This window comes from Corvus brachyrhynchos, unplaced genomic scaffold (genome assembly GCF_000691975.1).
Source record: "Corvus brachyrhynchos isolate BGI_N302 unplaced genomic scaffold, ASM69197v1 scaffold200, whole genome shotgun sequence".
Classification (NCBI taxonomy): domain Eukaryota; kingdom Metazoa; phylum Chordata; class Aves; order Passeriformes; family Corvidae; genus Corvus; species Corvus brachyrhynchos.
In genome coordinates, this window is record NW_008236184.1 from 2,100,434 (window position 1) to 2,114,867 (window position 14,434).

Genomic DNA, 14,434 nt, shown 5'->3' on the forward strand with positions numbered 1-14,434 from the left:
AGCTGCATTCCTGAAACGATCCCTGACATTGCTAGTCGAGGTGTTAATGGGAATAGCTGTCCTAGATGTGCAGTGGGTAAGCAGGGGTGTTACTGGTTTGCTGGGAATGTGGGACAGGCATCATGGCAGTAATAGGGGAGCAGATGGCTGTGTTGAAGCAGTGTTTTCAGTCCTGGGAAGCCAGGGTGGAGAAGCAGCAGGTGACACTACAACCAAAACCATCAGTGCACACGTCTGTGAAGGCCTGTGGAAGCAGAGCATCCCTTCTCTCCTCACCCCTACAGACAGACTGTGTTCAGAAGCAGGGCTCATGGCACTCTTTTCCATCAGTTCTGTTCCATGTTGGTCCGAAGCCAGGACTCTCCAGTGTTTATTGGAACGGGTACGTGAGCAGCATATGGCTGCTTGCTGCTGAAATGTACTGAGGGGAGGAGAGCAGCAGGGTATTTTAATGCAGTTTGCAATTTGATTTTGGATGTAATGGGTTCTTTCTGTACAACAGACCTTGAAGTGACTTTATTTCCATGCTAATGCAGAAACTTTGCATGATCCTCATTTTGATTCTGTCTTAAAATCCAATCTCTCTCCTGGTTTCTTGTGGTTTCATTGGTAAACTGTTAATCTGTCCATTCTCTGAGCTGTGCTTTGTTCTACATTCTAGGCACAGCTCATAGCTCAGTCTATTGGTCAGGCTTTCAGTGTGGCTTACCAAGAGTTTTTAAGAGCCAATGGAATTAACCCAGAGGATCTGAGTCAGAAAGAATACAGTGACATCATCAATACCCAAGAGATGTACAATGATGATCTCATACACTTCTCCAATTCAGAAAACTGCAAAGAGGTAAACTAGTTTTGGATTTTCATTTCAGATTGATCCATTTTTTTTCAGAAGAATGTAGTTCTCAGAAATATCTTTTGGCATTTATAAGGATGATGTTACAATTTCAAGATGCGTCCTTCATCAGCCCTGTGTATTAAAACCAGCTTTATGGGTTATTAGGATTTCTTGTTTTCATGTTCAGGGTATTTCTGTTTCCATTGATTAGAACAGGAATAAAGTACATTTACATCTGACATAGATAATCTCTGTGCTATTCACAGTACACAGTGCAGGTGATTTTATGTTTCACCAAAGTACTGATACAGAAAGAGGTGACAGAGTTGTGGCATTCTGCAATAGATAACCTCAGCAGAAGTCAGCTGGCCATCAGTGTTCCCTGTCCTTCCACATTTCAAAGAAAATAATCTTCACATTTGAAGAAAATAAATTTCTTGAAGCAAATGTATTTGCTTCAAGAGCATGTTTTCTACTTAAACTCTTGCTCCACTTCCGTAGGTGCTAGCTGTGCTGTGGTTATCGACAGTTCAGGAGAAGGCATCATTTATGTTACATCAGGGATCTTACATTAACATGCTAGGCACGGGTATAGTCAATAATTAACAATATTATTAATAATAATGTTAATAATCATCAAGAAATCCTTGCCTGAAAAGAAGGACAGACAAGTTCTGAGATCCAGAGACAACCTGAGCAGTAATGGCAGGAGTGGAGCTGAACAAAGCCTGTGTTGCAGGCACTGCCTTAGCTACAAAATGTTAGAGCCTCCCCCTTTGGCTGCCAGGTTCTGCAGACAGAAACTTCCTTAGCATTCATTCCCTTGGCATCCAGTTCCACCATGTTCTACAGAGTTAACCATGTGTTAGTGTTTTGCTTATTAGACCTCTATGACCTTCACCAAACAAGTGGAGGATGCCCCTGAAAACAAACAGCTGTGCGTTACACACTTAACACAGAAGTCATGCTACTACCTAATGGCAAAGAACAGAATTTGGTTTGTGATTTGTAGATGTTATTCAGGAACAACTGAGATACTCATGCTCAAAGTCAGATGAATCAAAGCAAAAAAAATGTTTTTCCTTTTTAATTGCAGCTCCAGCTAGAAAAACAGAAGGGAGAAATTCTTGGGGTAGTGATTGTGGAATCTGGATGGGGATCCATTCTACCCACCGTTATCCTGGCCAACATGATGAATGGAGGCCCTGCAGCCCGTTCAGGAAAACTAAGCATTGGAGACCAAATTATGTCCATTAATGGTACCAGTTTAGTTGGTCTACCTCTTGCAACATGCCAAGGGATCATAAAGGTACCCCAAACTTACAACTCTATGCTGTAGATTGTAAGCCAACAGAGATGTAATCTTCTGACAAGTGGGTCCTGTAGATTTCCAGCAGATACAATTTTTCATATCACTGCAAAAAAACCCCAGTAATCTGTCATTAACAAAAAGCAGAATTAGAGATTCGGGAGTGATAATGCACAGAAATTTAGGGCTGGAGAACATAACTGCAGCTTTATTACTGGGCTCTAACAAATGAGGCCAGGTCTGAAAAACTTGCCTAAATTAAGTTACTCAGCTATCTTCAAAGTTTCAGGCTTCCTCACAGCCTCCAGAATAAAATATGAGGATTAAAATCTCCTATGTATTTTTGGCTCCACGCAGATAAAATGGAGGGAGGCTGGCAGACTGCAGGACAGATCGAGTGAGTAGATGAAGATTCTGCAGACACAATGGAATCTCAGAATGCATTATCTTTAGTCATGGAGACTAAATCTGATGTCTGTGCAGATTTACGAAGAGCAGCAGAAGCAGGAGCTTAATTAGACAGATGCTAGAAAAGGGCAAGCAGTAGTCAGTTTTGGTTTTTATTGAAAGATTTGTTTTAAATTTCTTTAGTAACTAAAGGCAAAATTTTAATGTTTTGTTGAGCCAAATATCTTGGGAAATAAATAAGAGAAATGTATATCTAAGTTAACAACAAATTTCTGTTAACTCTTACAGTTCTTTCTCTGATCTCTGCTTAACACTCTTGCAATTAGGAAATCACAGATGAGGGCACAGTAAGATTCATTTCAGAAATACTGACTTTTGGAATATCTTACAGGGACTCAAGAATCAGACACAAGTCAAACTGAACATTGTCAGCTGTCCTCCTGTTACTACTGTCCTCATAAAACGGCCAGACTTGAAATACCAGCTGGGCTTCAGTGTACAGAATGGAATTGTGAGTTTCTGTGTTCATTGATTGTTTGGGGGTTTTTCCCTTTACTTTTTGTTTTTTCTTTTGCAAAAAACATATGGCAGTACTGAAAGAATCTTGCATGACTTCACTTTTTCTACTGTTTATTAAAACCTTATAGTCTCTGAGTAATATAATGCAAATGGATGACACTGGGAGAAATTATTGAGGGATTTTCCTACATAATACAGCAACAAGATTTATAGCCCAGATTATTTGGTTCAATAGCCTGATCAGCTAATTCATGTAAAGCCATCATTCGTGCCAGAGTTCCAAGGAAAAGTTATGCTGAAAAAGGTTTCTACAATTACAACACTTTAATCTTAGATCTGATTCTGTTTCTCTTTTTAAAATTTCATGACATGCTCACTAAGACTTTTAATTTTTCTTCTGCTGTGCATAATTTATGTGGATCATATGATAGTAGGCAAGGGAATGTAATTGTGAACTCCTCTTATTAAAACTAAACTCTTATAAAAACTAAACTTCTCAGTACAAAGAAATTGTATAGGTTTTGGCCCAGGTACCCCTTCTCTGTGTGCTGCAGCTTCCCTGTAGTAACAGCAGCAAAGACAAGAACAAATGTGGCAGGGAACACTTACCCCAGGCAGCTCAGGGTCCTCCTCTTGCAGTTCTTCCTTCCCAAGCCGTTCTCTGACACCTTTCCAAAGCAAACTCCCACACAACTAGCTCAGGTAGCCACTGGCCTTTCTGGGGGCTGACACTAGCATTAGAGACTGGCTGTAGTGCAGGACCATCACCATTTCCTCTTCCTCCAGTCTAGGAAAAAAAAATAATCAGGCTGCTCACACAGAAAACCACATCACAAAGGACTGTGGGCTCTGTCCCCTGTTCTGTGAAATGCGTTGATTGAAGTTTCCAGATTTCTTTTTGCCATCCTTGGAAGAGCAGCAGGTAACTGTATGATGTGGTTCATGGGTCTTCCTGCACGTCAGCAAACAGATGGCTCAGGAGTGGCTGTTCAGCTCTCCTGGCCATCTCTCAGTTACTACTCTACCAAAGTTTAACTTAGTCCCTACCTAAGATGACACATGGTGTAAAGGACACTGCTGCATGCCCTGGTCCAGCTAGATGCACTCCAAAGCGATCCCTATCCCAGCATCTGGTTTTACCTGATCTCACAGAGGGCACCCTGTTTGAGGCACTGATCTCTTTCCTAATTGCTCACCTTTGTAAATCTTGTATGTTCCACTGGTGCTATGATCAAAAGAAGGGAACACATTTAAGGACCTGTAAGCATCACTGGGGTGTGATTATCAAGTCTTCAGGAGCCCATTCACAGCTTTGGTGGGGGTGGGATCAGGGCTGGGGAAAAGAATCAGGCCAAGGTGGATTAGGAGCATCACACGGACAGGGAGTCTGTGTGACACGACTGGAGCCTTGGTTTAGTAAATTCTGCAGGCTCTGGTTGTTTCTGTCACAGTGTGCTCCCTCCATCTACTGGCCATTTGTCACCACACTGGCAGATCATCATTCCTCCCAGTTACATGAGCAACATTCAGATGACATCAAATAAAAAGTTCACCAAATTCAGCATAAAAATCCTTTTCATATAGGAAAAAAAAAAAGCCTTGCAATGCATTTCATTTATGAAAAGTCTGTTTGAATATGAAAGCCAGCGAACAAAAAGCAGAGATTAACATCTTTTGTTAGGCTGCTATGGAGACAAACCTCTGGGCCTGTAAAATCCCTTCTTCTGAAAAACTCTCCCTCAACATTTGAAAATATGACTGCAAAATATGTCTCTCTGGTAGTTTGACACTGTACTCTTTAAAAGTAGTTTTGTAATTGCCAGCAATTGTTACAAATTATGATAGGATCCAGAAACAATATTGTTATTCTTTGTTGGCTCAGCATTAGCACAGCAAAGAAATAAATGGCTTGTCAAGACAGATACAATTAAATGTCTCTTTCTGGTAGGCCATTATCTCATTATCTGTGCAGCTGGGACTTAATTTCTGTGCATCCTGATAGCAGCTTTGCAGTGGTTCCTTTTCACCCTGCCTATCTCATCGGTGCAGGATGTACAGCCATTATATAGTAGGGAATAGCCCATAAACAACCTGGCCACACAGAAGCGCTGTCTGCAGGGGTTTGCCTGCACAGGGTATCAGGCACATGCAGACACTGCACTGCTGCAGGTGAAAAAAAGGGATGTTGTGCATATGTATGTAACAAGTATGAATGTTGTGTGATGGGGAGGTGAGCATTAGGTGACCTATCAGCCACCTTCTGAAAGTCATTGTGCTACAGTTCTTTTAAAATGATGTTATTTAAATACAAGTGGTCCTTATATATCACATTATTTTCTAGATTATGAAAAAATCCATGTATTACCAGTTATATTTTTACTGCTGATAAAGCACCACTTCTCAGTCTAGATCTCAAGTGCTTTCTCTGAGAAGTCTATCTACCTTGTCCCTAGCCTAGCACAAGCAATCTAAAAATACAGTAAAGCTTTACAGAATATTTAATTCTTTCTTCCCTGCCTTTTATTGTCATTTAAACTGGCAAAAAAATTTACAGGGTTTCAAAAACATAATATAAAAGTTAGATGTGCAGAAATCTGGTTTTAATAGGTTATGATTAGGGCATTTACACAGAATAAACAGTTTATCTGGTACTATTTTATCCTTAATGCTTTGCTACTCGATGGACAGTTGCAATAAAACTGATTGTAACGCTACTGAAGTTTCACATCTGATGTGCTGCAGCATGTCTGAGACATTGCAAACCTGTCACAGCTGAGTGGATTGAACCAGTGTGGTTTACCTTTTTTTTTTCTTTTTTTCCCCTTCACTTTACAGAGTCAATAGAATACAGACTCTTGCTTACAAGAAGCTGATCTGTCTTGCTTTATCTAATAATATTACAGCTGTTGCCATGTTCAACAAATACAACAGGTTAAAGAGTCCTGGCGGAATAAAATCATATTTATTTAGAGGTACTGCTCAGCTTACACTTGCTAGCCTCATCTGCCATAGCTCCACTGGCTGGAGACAAAACTCTTAAGGCTGCTTTGAGACAGCCCTTGCAAATAAAGGAGCCACAAAATGTGTGCTGTAAATGCAGAATATTTTTTTCTCTGTGTGCTCTGCCTCTGGCTTACCAGGGTCTGGGAGCTGGGCAGAGCCACTCATCCTCTATGTCTGCTTCTCTTTTTACCTCATTAAAACACTTAATGCTCACAAAAAGGAAGCTGCCTGCCTTCCCTGGAGAGAGATTCCTGAATGAAAAGACCACTTTCTGTGTCTGGGGCTGTTAGAAAGAAGAAGCTCACTGATGGTATTAGAAGTGCTAAAAGTGCATTGAGAGCCAAACAATGAAACCTTCTCTGGATAGATATGCAAGCCATTATCTTTTCCTTTATGCTGGTGGGTGAGGGATCACATTTCCATTCGCTCCAAAAGCTTTTACTTCAGCTGGCTGTACTGTCTATTTTCCTTTACACCATGAAAAATATATTTACCGGGTTTCTTTTGGTACATGTTGCTTTTTGTCCTTTCTGATTACTGCTCCCCAAGAGCAAGGAGCAAACTTATTCTAACAGTGAGTTGAACTGAGAAGCTTTCTGTAAAAGAGATCTGTGTAGTACAACTTATCTGGTCAGCTGTATGATTAGAAGGTAGACTACCTGCAAAACAGTATATTGTACGTGACTGAAATTCAAGACACAATTCTGTGAAGTGATAGTGCCTCTTTCCATTGAAGCCCATCAGAAATACTTTAAGGACCACAGTAGGTAGCACTCAGCCACTGGTGAGAGCATGGTAGAAGATAAATCTCACTGCAGGAGGAGTGTGTTGGTTTTGGTTCTTTTTATGAAGGCTGATAAAGGCCTTTTATAAACAAAGAATAACTATATATGCTCACTCCTCATATCAAACAGTCTGAACCTCAAGTGAGAAGGGATTTCTTTTTTTATAGCAATATTATTTGTGGAGAGGAGTTTAAAGGTAGCTGCTAGTGCCATACAGGAAAAGATTTCAGGCAACCATAGACAATGTTTTACTTTCAATGCATTCCAGACTGGCCGTCTCCCCACATACTGTGCTTCTGAATTAGATAACAAACTCACTGGGACACAAGCCACATCTTATCATACTTGTATTTAGCTCTGAGCAAATGACCAGATTGCAGCAAATAATGATTCTTGGCATATCATTCTATCCATTGACAGTAACTGCAGAAACAGCCATTATCTGATGCTCCAGCACTCATTTGTTTTCCTCCAAGAACAGGTTTTTCTGACAAACAAAAGGTAAATCCCAGCACTGCTAAACTCTACTTGGTTCCAGAGATTCGAGATATACATTATCTGCCTTATGTGATGCATGGGCTCAGTCTTTTGAAACAATTTACCAAAAATTTCTATCTAATGCACAGCTGTCTAGTCTGCCAGGGAGGATCCTGTTGCAGCACAGATACTGTTGCTAAGGAGGAAACATTCTTTTAAATTCCCCACACTGGATTGAGGTATCTCTTGCTGCCTGGACTCTACGCATGTTGCAATCTCAGAATACTTTAGGTAGCAGTGTCTGCTGGGACTATGTCTGCTGAATGTAGTTCTTCTTCTAGAATTATTACCCTATTGTAGAGGTAATAATATTCAAAACTTGTGCCTAGTTCTTTACTGGAAGCTTAGCTGCCAGTTAAAGAAGAGTTGCCTAACTTGCCTTCTTCATCCCGAGCTCCCTGTGGCCAGCAGCACTGAACAACGTGGAGGAAAGCTGTGACCCTGGAGAGCAAGCCCACTTCCCTTCTGCAAGGCACAGGAAAGAAGCTGTGTTCCAACAGTAGATAAAACTTCTCTCTTCCCCCATCTCTACTTTTGCATGGTGGCTACTACTGTGTCACTGTGATAGATATTTTTACGTTCCCAGTTGGAGACTGAAAATGAAAATTGTAATAGGCAGAAATTTCAGAAAAAACCCCCTCTCTAACAAACCACTAAACCACCATTTAAAAACTCATTGATTAATACTTTCAACAAGCATCTTCTTGAATCCTTACAGTGTCACCACTCATTATTACACATAAAATCCCAGTAAGTGCTACATTATGATATTTCTAAACTTCACTAAACTTTGTTTTCTCTTGGCAGATTTGCAGCTTGATGCGAGGTGGAATAGCGGAGAGGGGAGGGGTAAGAGTAGGGCATCGGATTATCGAGATCAACGGGCAGAGCGTCGTGGCTACTGCTCATGAGAAGATAGTACAAGCATTGTCTAATTCAGTGGGAGAGGTAAGGAAACAGTCTTTATCAAGGAAGTAAAATACTTGAAAAAATGTATGTTTCAGTTGAAAAGAGTGTCAACACAGCATTGAAACTACCACTTTAGTAAAGTGAGTTTGGCACTAATAAGAAGCAATTAACAGAAATTTTTTTAACAATTAATGATGCACATTCACTGCATTTTCACATTCATTTGCAAGAGTTCCTGGCATAATTCTGTACCTTCAACCTACTGTCTGAATTAAACCAGGTGATTAAAGGAACAAATCACTCAGGCATGTTGGCTGTGAAAATGTCTCTTGGCTTATCACCACAGCATCTGCCATAGAAATGAATTACTATTCAAAGGTCTGAGAGATGCAAATTGATATACATTTTAATAATTTAATTTCCAACTTACCTTGGGAATAAGTTAAGACACCTTTCTCCAGTACTTCTAGAGAAATCAGCAATAAATAAGCAAGTTCCTCCAGTTTTTCAAAATCCTTCCTGAGTTTAATGGTAGTCTAATACAGAACCCTGGCCAGATCTCCCACTAGTTCAAAATCAAAGACAGCTGGTTTCCTTCTGGAAAATGATACTTGAAAAATTGTAATAGAGTATGTGCAGTTTGTCAGGAGCAAAGCTGTACATTCCTATAGCCCCCCATGCCTTTATGGTCTCTCTTTGCTATGTAACTTCTCACATAACATAGGAATACAGCATGAAACTTTTCTTTACAGCATGAAGAGAAGATACCAAGGCAGCTGGTGAGGGTCTGTGTTATCAGTTAGTAAAGTTTTCCTTCCTTCCTCTTGTGTTGTCCAATAGGTACTTAGAGCTGTAAATACAGTTATGGTGGAACCCTGGTTACCTGAGCCTTGGACCCTGTTAGTCTGTAAAATCCCTCTGGCACTGGGGACTGAAGGCCCAGTCCTCTGTGATGAAGGAATTTAAGTACAGTAGCCATGAGAGAAACTATTCCACCAAACTCCTGATTGGCATTTAAATATCAGGTGATAGAGTCCAAGCTTTGTGTTCAGAGGATCCTACTGTAATTAGGTGAAAATACATATGAAATTATATTCCCACAGGGAAGGAAGATAGAATACAAATCTAAGTTCAGTTAATACCAGAACAGCAGAATGAATTTGCAGAGAGGTTTGTGCTACTTCTTATTTAATGTCTGTAAATTTTTCTGTAATTGGAGTAGGGTGTAAAATAGCAAGTGTTTTAAGTGGCTTTTAAAACTATATGATGTCACATGATGTAATTGTCATTAATAATTAAAAAACAAAAGAAAAACGAACAAAAAACCCCAACCAACATGAAAAAAAGCAAAGACGGCAAACCAACATCTTAAAACTAGAGAACTTTGACCGAGAAACTCTAGTAACACATCTATGGAAGGCAGGACAAAAAAATGCACTTTGACCACAGGGAGAGACAGATGGGGCCTTATGGATTATTTTAAACTAGTACCAGCTCTATTAATTTCTGTGCAATCAATTGACAGATTCACATGAAGACCATGCCAGCTGCCATGTTCAGGCTTCTAACAGGTCAAGAGACCCCTCTCTACATCTAACATCTTCCATCCAACCTGAAGCTGTCATAGCTGAAAAGAATTTTGTATTTTGTATGAATGAAAGGCTCGGAAGCTGACCTGAGGACCCCAGAACAAGGAACAGACAGGTGTCTCTGCCTTTTCTCTCCTTCCTTTCTATTTCTTTGACAGGAAGTGTTGAGAAGGATGGTCAAGGACAATAATCACTGAGAAAAATCTTTGTAAACATTTAAGTATTTTGAACATCTTCTAAACTCTTTTCTCATAGAACTTAAAACATATTTATTTGTAACCTTTATGTGGAGTGATGTATGTCTGTCTTGTTTGATAACACAGTGAATGTGAATATTTGATGAATGAGACTGCAGGAAACGGCAAAGAGAAGCAATTAGAGAAAGTTCTGGCTGCCTCAAGTTAAAAAAAAAATCCCAGTCCCATAAAGTGGTCCAATACTGATGACTTTGCATAATTTAAAAACTGGTGCTGAATCGATGGTATTTCAGTGGAAAGGAATGTGTGCAGTTCAAACTTTTAGATTCTACTGTAAAGAAAACCACTGTAGTACTTGATATTGTTATGACAAGTGTAACCTGTTTGGCAAGGTGTGAACATAAACATGTAACAAGTGTTTCATATGCTAAATAAAGAATAATTGCCACAAGATTAAAATCAAAATATTTATTTAGATACATATTTATTTTTAATGCTTGTGATTTTTATGATTTAACAGAGTTATTTCATGAATAACTTATTGCACAGGTTGTGTGATGTATGTGTTGGGCTGGGGTTTTTTTTCTTTAATTTTTGCATATTACCTTTTTGTTCATATTAGCTCAAAATGGGAAAGCCATGCTTACCTGTTTCTGTCTTTTATAAAGCATTCTTATTCCTAAGGCAATGTGTTCTGAATGTAAATTGTTTTGACAAATATCCTAGCACCATCAGCAGTATTAGAGTGTGTGTAGATAAAGAGCCTAGTAGTAAAGTTGTATTCCTTATGAGATAAATGTTAACTGGTGTAACTTTGTCTAATTTTTTTCTTTCGGCCAAGGCCTTGAAGAAAATACACTGTGACTTAAGAAGCCTTACCATGCAGTAACTAAAGAGCTTTAGATGCCTGTACTTCAAAGGAGTAGTGTGTTGCATGCAACTGACCTTAGGAAAGAATTAACCTATCACTAATAAATCTGAAATAAGAAAGCTTGCTTATTTTGTTTGTTGTGTAACTTTACATAGTAAAAATTTCCAAGTAGAAAATCATTTAATTCTTCATCTAAGTGCAGTTGCAAAGGTCACAGATTATTTTTTTAGAAGGAAATATTCTCTTGAATTAGGAATTTGTGTATCATTATGATCTTTAGAGTAGAAGCTTTCAATCAGCATACCTTGTTGCCACTGGATGTCACTGTAACTTCACATCAATACAGAAGCATGCTATAATTAAAATACATTAAAAAATGGATGATTCTGTAAAACTTAAACTACCCATCTTCAGCTACGTTCCTTTGTGACCTTTTCACAGGATGTCTGCCCAGCTCAGAGTGACACAAATGAAACCAGTACATGATTAAACCTCAAACGGAAACTAAGGCTACTGACAAGCACTGCTGCAAAAATTTAAAACCCCGAAACATCAACCTGTGGTAGGTTCTTTATGAGAACCTTCTGTTTAAGGCCTTTCCAGTTTCCTCTGAGAGAGCCAGGATGAAGCTTGCACTGGAAGATGTTGCTGGCAGACCTGTGTTTATGCTGGTAATGAAATCAGTGTCAATATTTACTTTTCGATTTAACGTTAAATACATCATAAACACAGCAGAACCACATAACATGTTTTAGTAATAAAATTGTCAAAACTATGAATTGGAGTAAAAATTCTTTTTGAAAACATACAAGGTTCTGCTAGATAAAAATTCCTCTAACTTCCTATCAGTTGGTGTTGGTAAAAAGTTTGTGAAAGACGCTTTTTGGAAATGCAGATTTTCAGTCGTGTTCCAATGCATCTTTTGGTCACACACTGCAGAGAACTTTAACATCAGTTCTTGGTAGCTCACACTACTGCAGGAACGAACTCATGAGCATTCAGAACAAAGCAGGAAGGAACCACACTGCAGCCAGTAGTGGAGTTTGAAAGGGCAGGATTGGGAGGGGTGAGCAGTTTTAATTGGACAGATCAGTTAGTCTGGAATAAAAGACACTGGAAGAATGGATTAGAAGCAGCACTGTGTATGTGTATAAATCACCTTTATGTTTGTATCCAAATCAGTTGTTGAAAAGGCAAAGTCCAGAAATACTTTTTATTAAAACACTGATGATAGTTAAAACACTTTGAGGTACATTAAATAAATACAACTTTGAAGTTGTACAGCCAGTCTCTGGTGGGTTTGCAATGGTTTTCAAGAAATGCTGTGCAGCATCAGTAGCATTTCTGTAAGTACAGTGAAATAAACTCATTTCTGGTTGGGAAAACACTTCTTATGACTTAACTAATAAATCTATGAAAATTTTGCAAAAATCGAGGCTGAAATTTACATTCAGAAAAACAGGTGTTCTCATCCTGCTGTGGGGAAAAAAGTGGAATTCCAAAGGAAGACACTTTTTCCTTTTAAAGTCATCCACTACTTGTATTTCTCCCAGTCCTGGTTTCTTCCATAACTGTCTCTGCTGGAATGACATACCTGTGAATATTCTCAAAGGATGGTCTCCCGGCACACTCCGATTAAACTGTGCGGCCTCTCCCGCTCCAAACCACGGCCGAGCCGGGGCCGGCGCACGAGGGCAGCGGGGGAGCTCAGAGCACCACAGCTCTGCAGGTGCAGATCTTCCTGGAGCCGCTTTCTGCAGCTGTTCACATTCTGCTGGGAACTCGTAATTACCTGGGAAAAAAGGCAGGAGTGAAGAAGGAAAAAATGGGGAAAACAGGGTAAGAAAAGTTCTCATTTAAAAGGTTCAGTCTCCGAATAGGATTTCATTTAAGCTGTTTAACACTGAAACACTTCCAAAGGAGGTACAACCCTCCAGAAGCCCTCCTGCTTCTGTCCTTCCAGCTGCTCAGGGCTCAGGACCAGGCACCTGGTGGAAAGCACAGCCAGGTTTTCTGTCTGAACTGCAGTGTAAAATGCATTGCTGCCCAATAAATACAAATTATTTCTTACTAAAGCCATGTTACTATAAAAGAACTTCAGTAGGAATTGTCTGAAGAACTTAAACTGTAAAAACATCTAAATAAGGTATTTGTCTATGGACACTGGACACATCTTTAGAACATCAGTGGCCTACCTGGTCAATGATATTGGCACTGAAGATGGCTTCTTCCATGTGTCTCTCATCAGATTTAATGACTGACCGTATGCTGTTCACTACGTGACGTACTTCTGGAGGGAGATTACAGTTTGAATGTTCCAAAAATTTTGCCACTAAAATTTTAGTGTCTTTATAGGCCTTAAGGTCCACTAAGGAGTGTGGCCGCTCTTTTGAGACTGTGTGAAAAGCATTTGGCTTTAGGTGCAGATCAATTTTCCTTGTATCCCTCTGTTTTCCAATTGGTAGGAAACTGCTCAAAGAATGCTGGCAAGCAGAGGCAGCCGTATGAGAACCAGAAACAGGAACTAAAAAAAGGGGGGAAGAATATCTTTAAAGTAATAGTTTAAAAAAAGAAAAAGAGAAAAGAAAAGAAAGGCGAAACAAATATTGTCACAAAGTTTTACTTTGTCGTAAAATGTCTGTTTGATGAGCAGCAAAAACATGGAGTCAAGGAAACACTACAGTGTGGGTAATTTTAACCAGGGTCAGGAGTAAGACTTTCCCATGACCAAGGAGGACTGCCTTGAGAATGAGTGGGTGGGTAATTAAAATACTTCACAAAGCAGACATTTTTGTTACCTCCACCTTCAAGGACTTCAGCTGACATTAATGATAAGAAACTACTCTATATTACATGTAACTTGTAAAGTTTTAGGCCCAGCCCCTCCCCCCAAATTTAAGACTAAAGTTCTGCCTATTTCTAGGCCTTGGAAATTATATGCAAAAGAGATTAGCAAGAAACACAGAGAAAGCAAAAATGCCGATCTAAACCAGAGGACCTAATTCACAGCACTTATTTTCATGCAAGGCAGGTTCCATCAGCATTGTATACCATACATATATGCTGTTAACTGACTTTTCTGCCCCAGATTTTTTAAAGCTCTTTTCTCTATCAGAAACTTTTCATTATTTTTAAAAGAAAAGAAGGAAACCCATCTCCTGCTTTAGAAAACCAATTCTCACCTGTTTCTCCTGTAGCTGGAAATAATCCTGCATCTTGGCACTGGCTGCACACAGGAGTCCAGGCACAATTATCACCTTTAACCAAAGGCAGACAGAAAGAGCAAAGTCAACCCCTGCTGTCCTCTGCCCAAAGCAAGGAAAAATACACTGGAACCTTTTATTATCTCCTTTACAGAATGAAACTACTCAGAAGAAATCTTGCTTTCAAGAAGTCCATTCATAAAGAGAAGCTACTACACCCAGAAATGTCCTATGAGTTGTTACACAGATTCAAATAGGAAGACAGAGCT

At 39.5% G+C, this 14,434-nt stretch overlaps 2 protein-coding genes across 6 annotated transcripts in view; one reads left to right on the forward strand and one right to left on the reverse strand.

Moving 5' to 3' along the window:
* Positions 1-11,737, forward strand: part of APBA2 (amyloid beta precursor protein binding family A member 2) — a 91,094-nt gene extending 79,357 nt beyond the window's left edge. For both annotated transcript variants that reach the window (XM_008636995.2, XM_008636989.2), the window contains 5 exons: positions 662-841; positions 1,932-2,144; positions 2,944-3,063; positions 8,204-8,344; positions 9,831-11,737. In XM_008636995.2, coding sequence (XP_008635217.1) covers positions 662-841; positions 1,932-2,144; positions 2,944-3,063; positions 8,204-8,344; positions 9,831-9,902 — 726 coding nt within the window. In that variant the 3' untranslated portion in view covers positions 9,903-11,737. The remainder of the gene's footprint in view (positions 1-661; positions 842-1,931; positions 2,145-2,943; positions 3,064-8,203; positions 8,345-9,830) is intronic.
* Positions 11,738-12,160: 423 nt separating this feature from the next.
* FAM189A1 (family with sequence similarity 189 member A1) overlaps positions 12,161-14,434 on the reverse strand; it is a 72,681-nt gene continuing 70,407 nt past the window's right edge. For all 4 annotated transcript variants that reach the window (XM_008636978.2, XM_017737651.1, XM_017737658.1 and 1 more), the window contains 3 exons: positions 14,145-14,219; positions 13,158-13,486; positions 12,161-12,754 (listed from right to left, as the gene is read on the reverse strand). In XM_008636978.2, the coding sequence (XP_008635200.2) occupies positions 12,569-12,754; positions 13,158-13,486; positions 14,145-14,219 (590 nt within the window). In that variant the 3' untranslated portion in view covers positions 12,161-12,568. The remainder of the gene's footprint in view (positions 12,755-13,157; positions 13,487-14,144; positions 14,220-14,434) is intronic.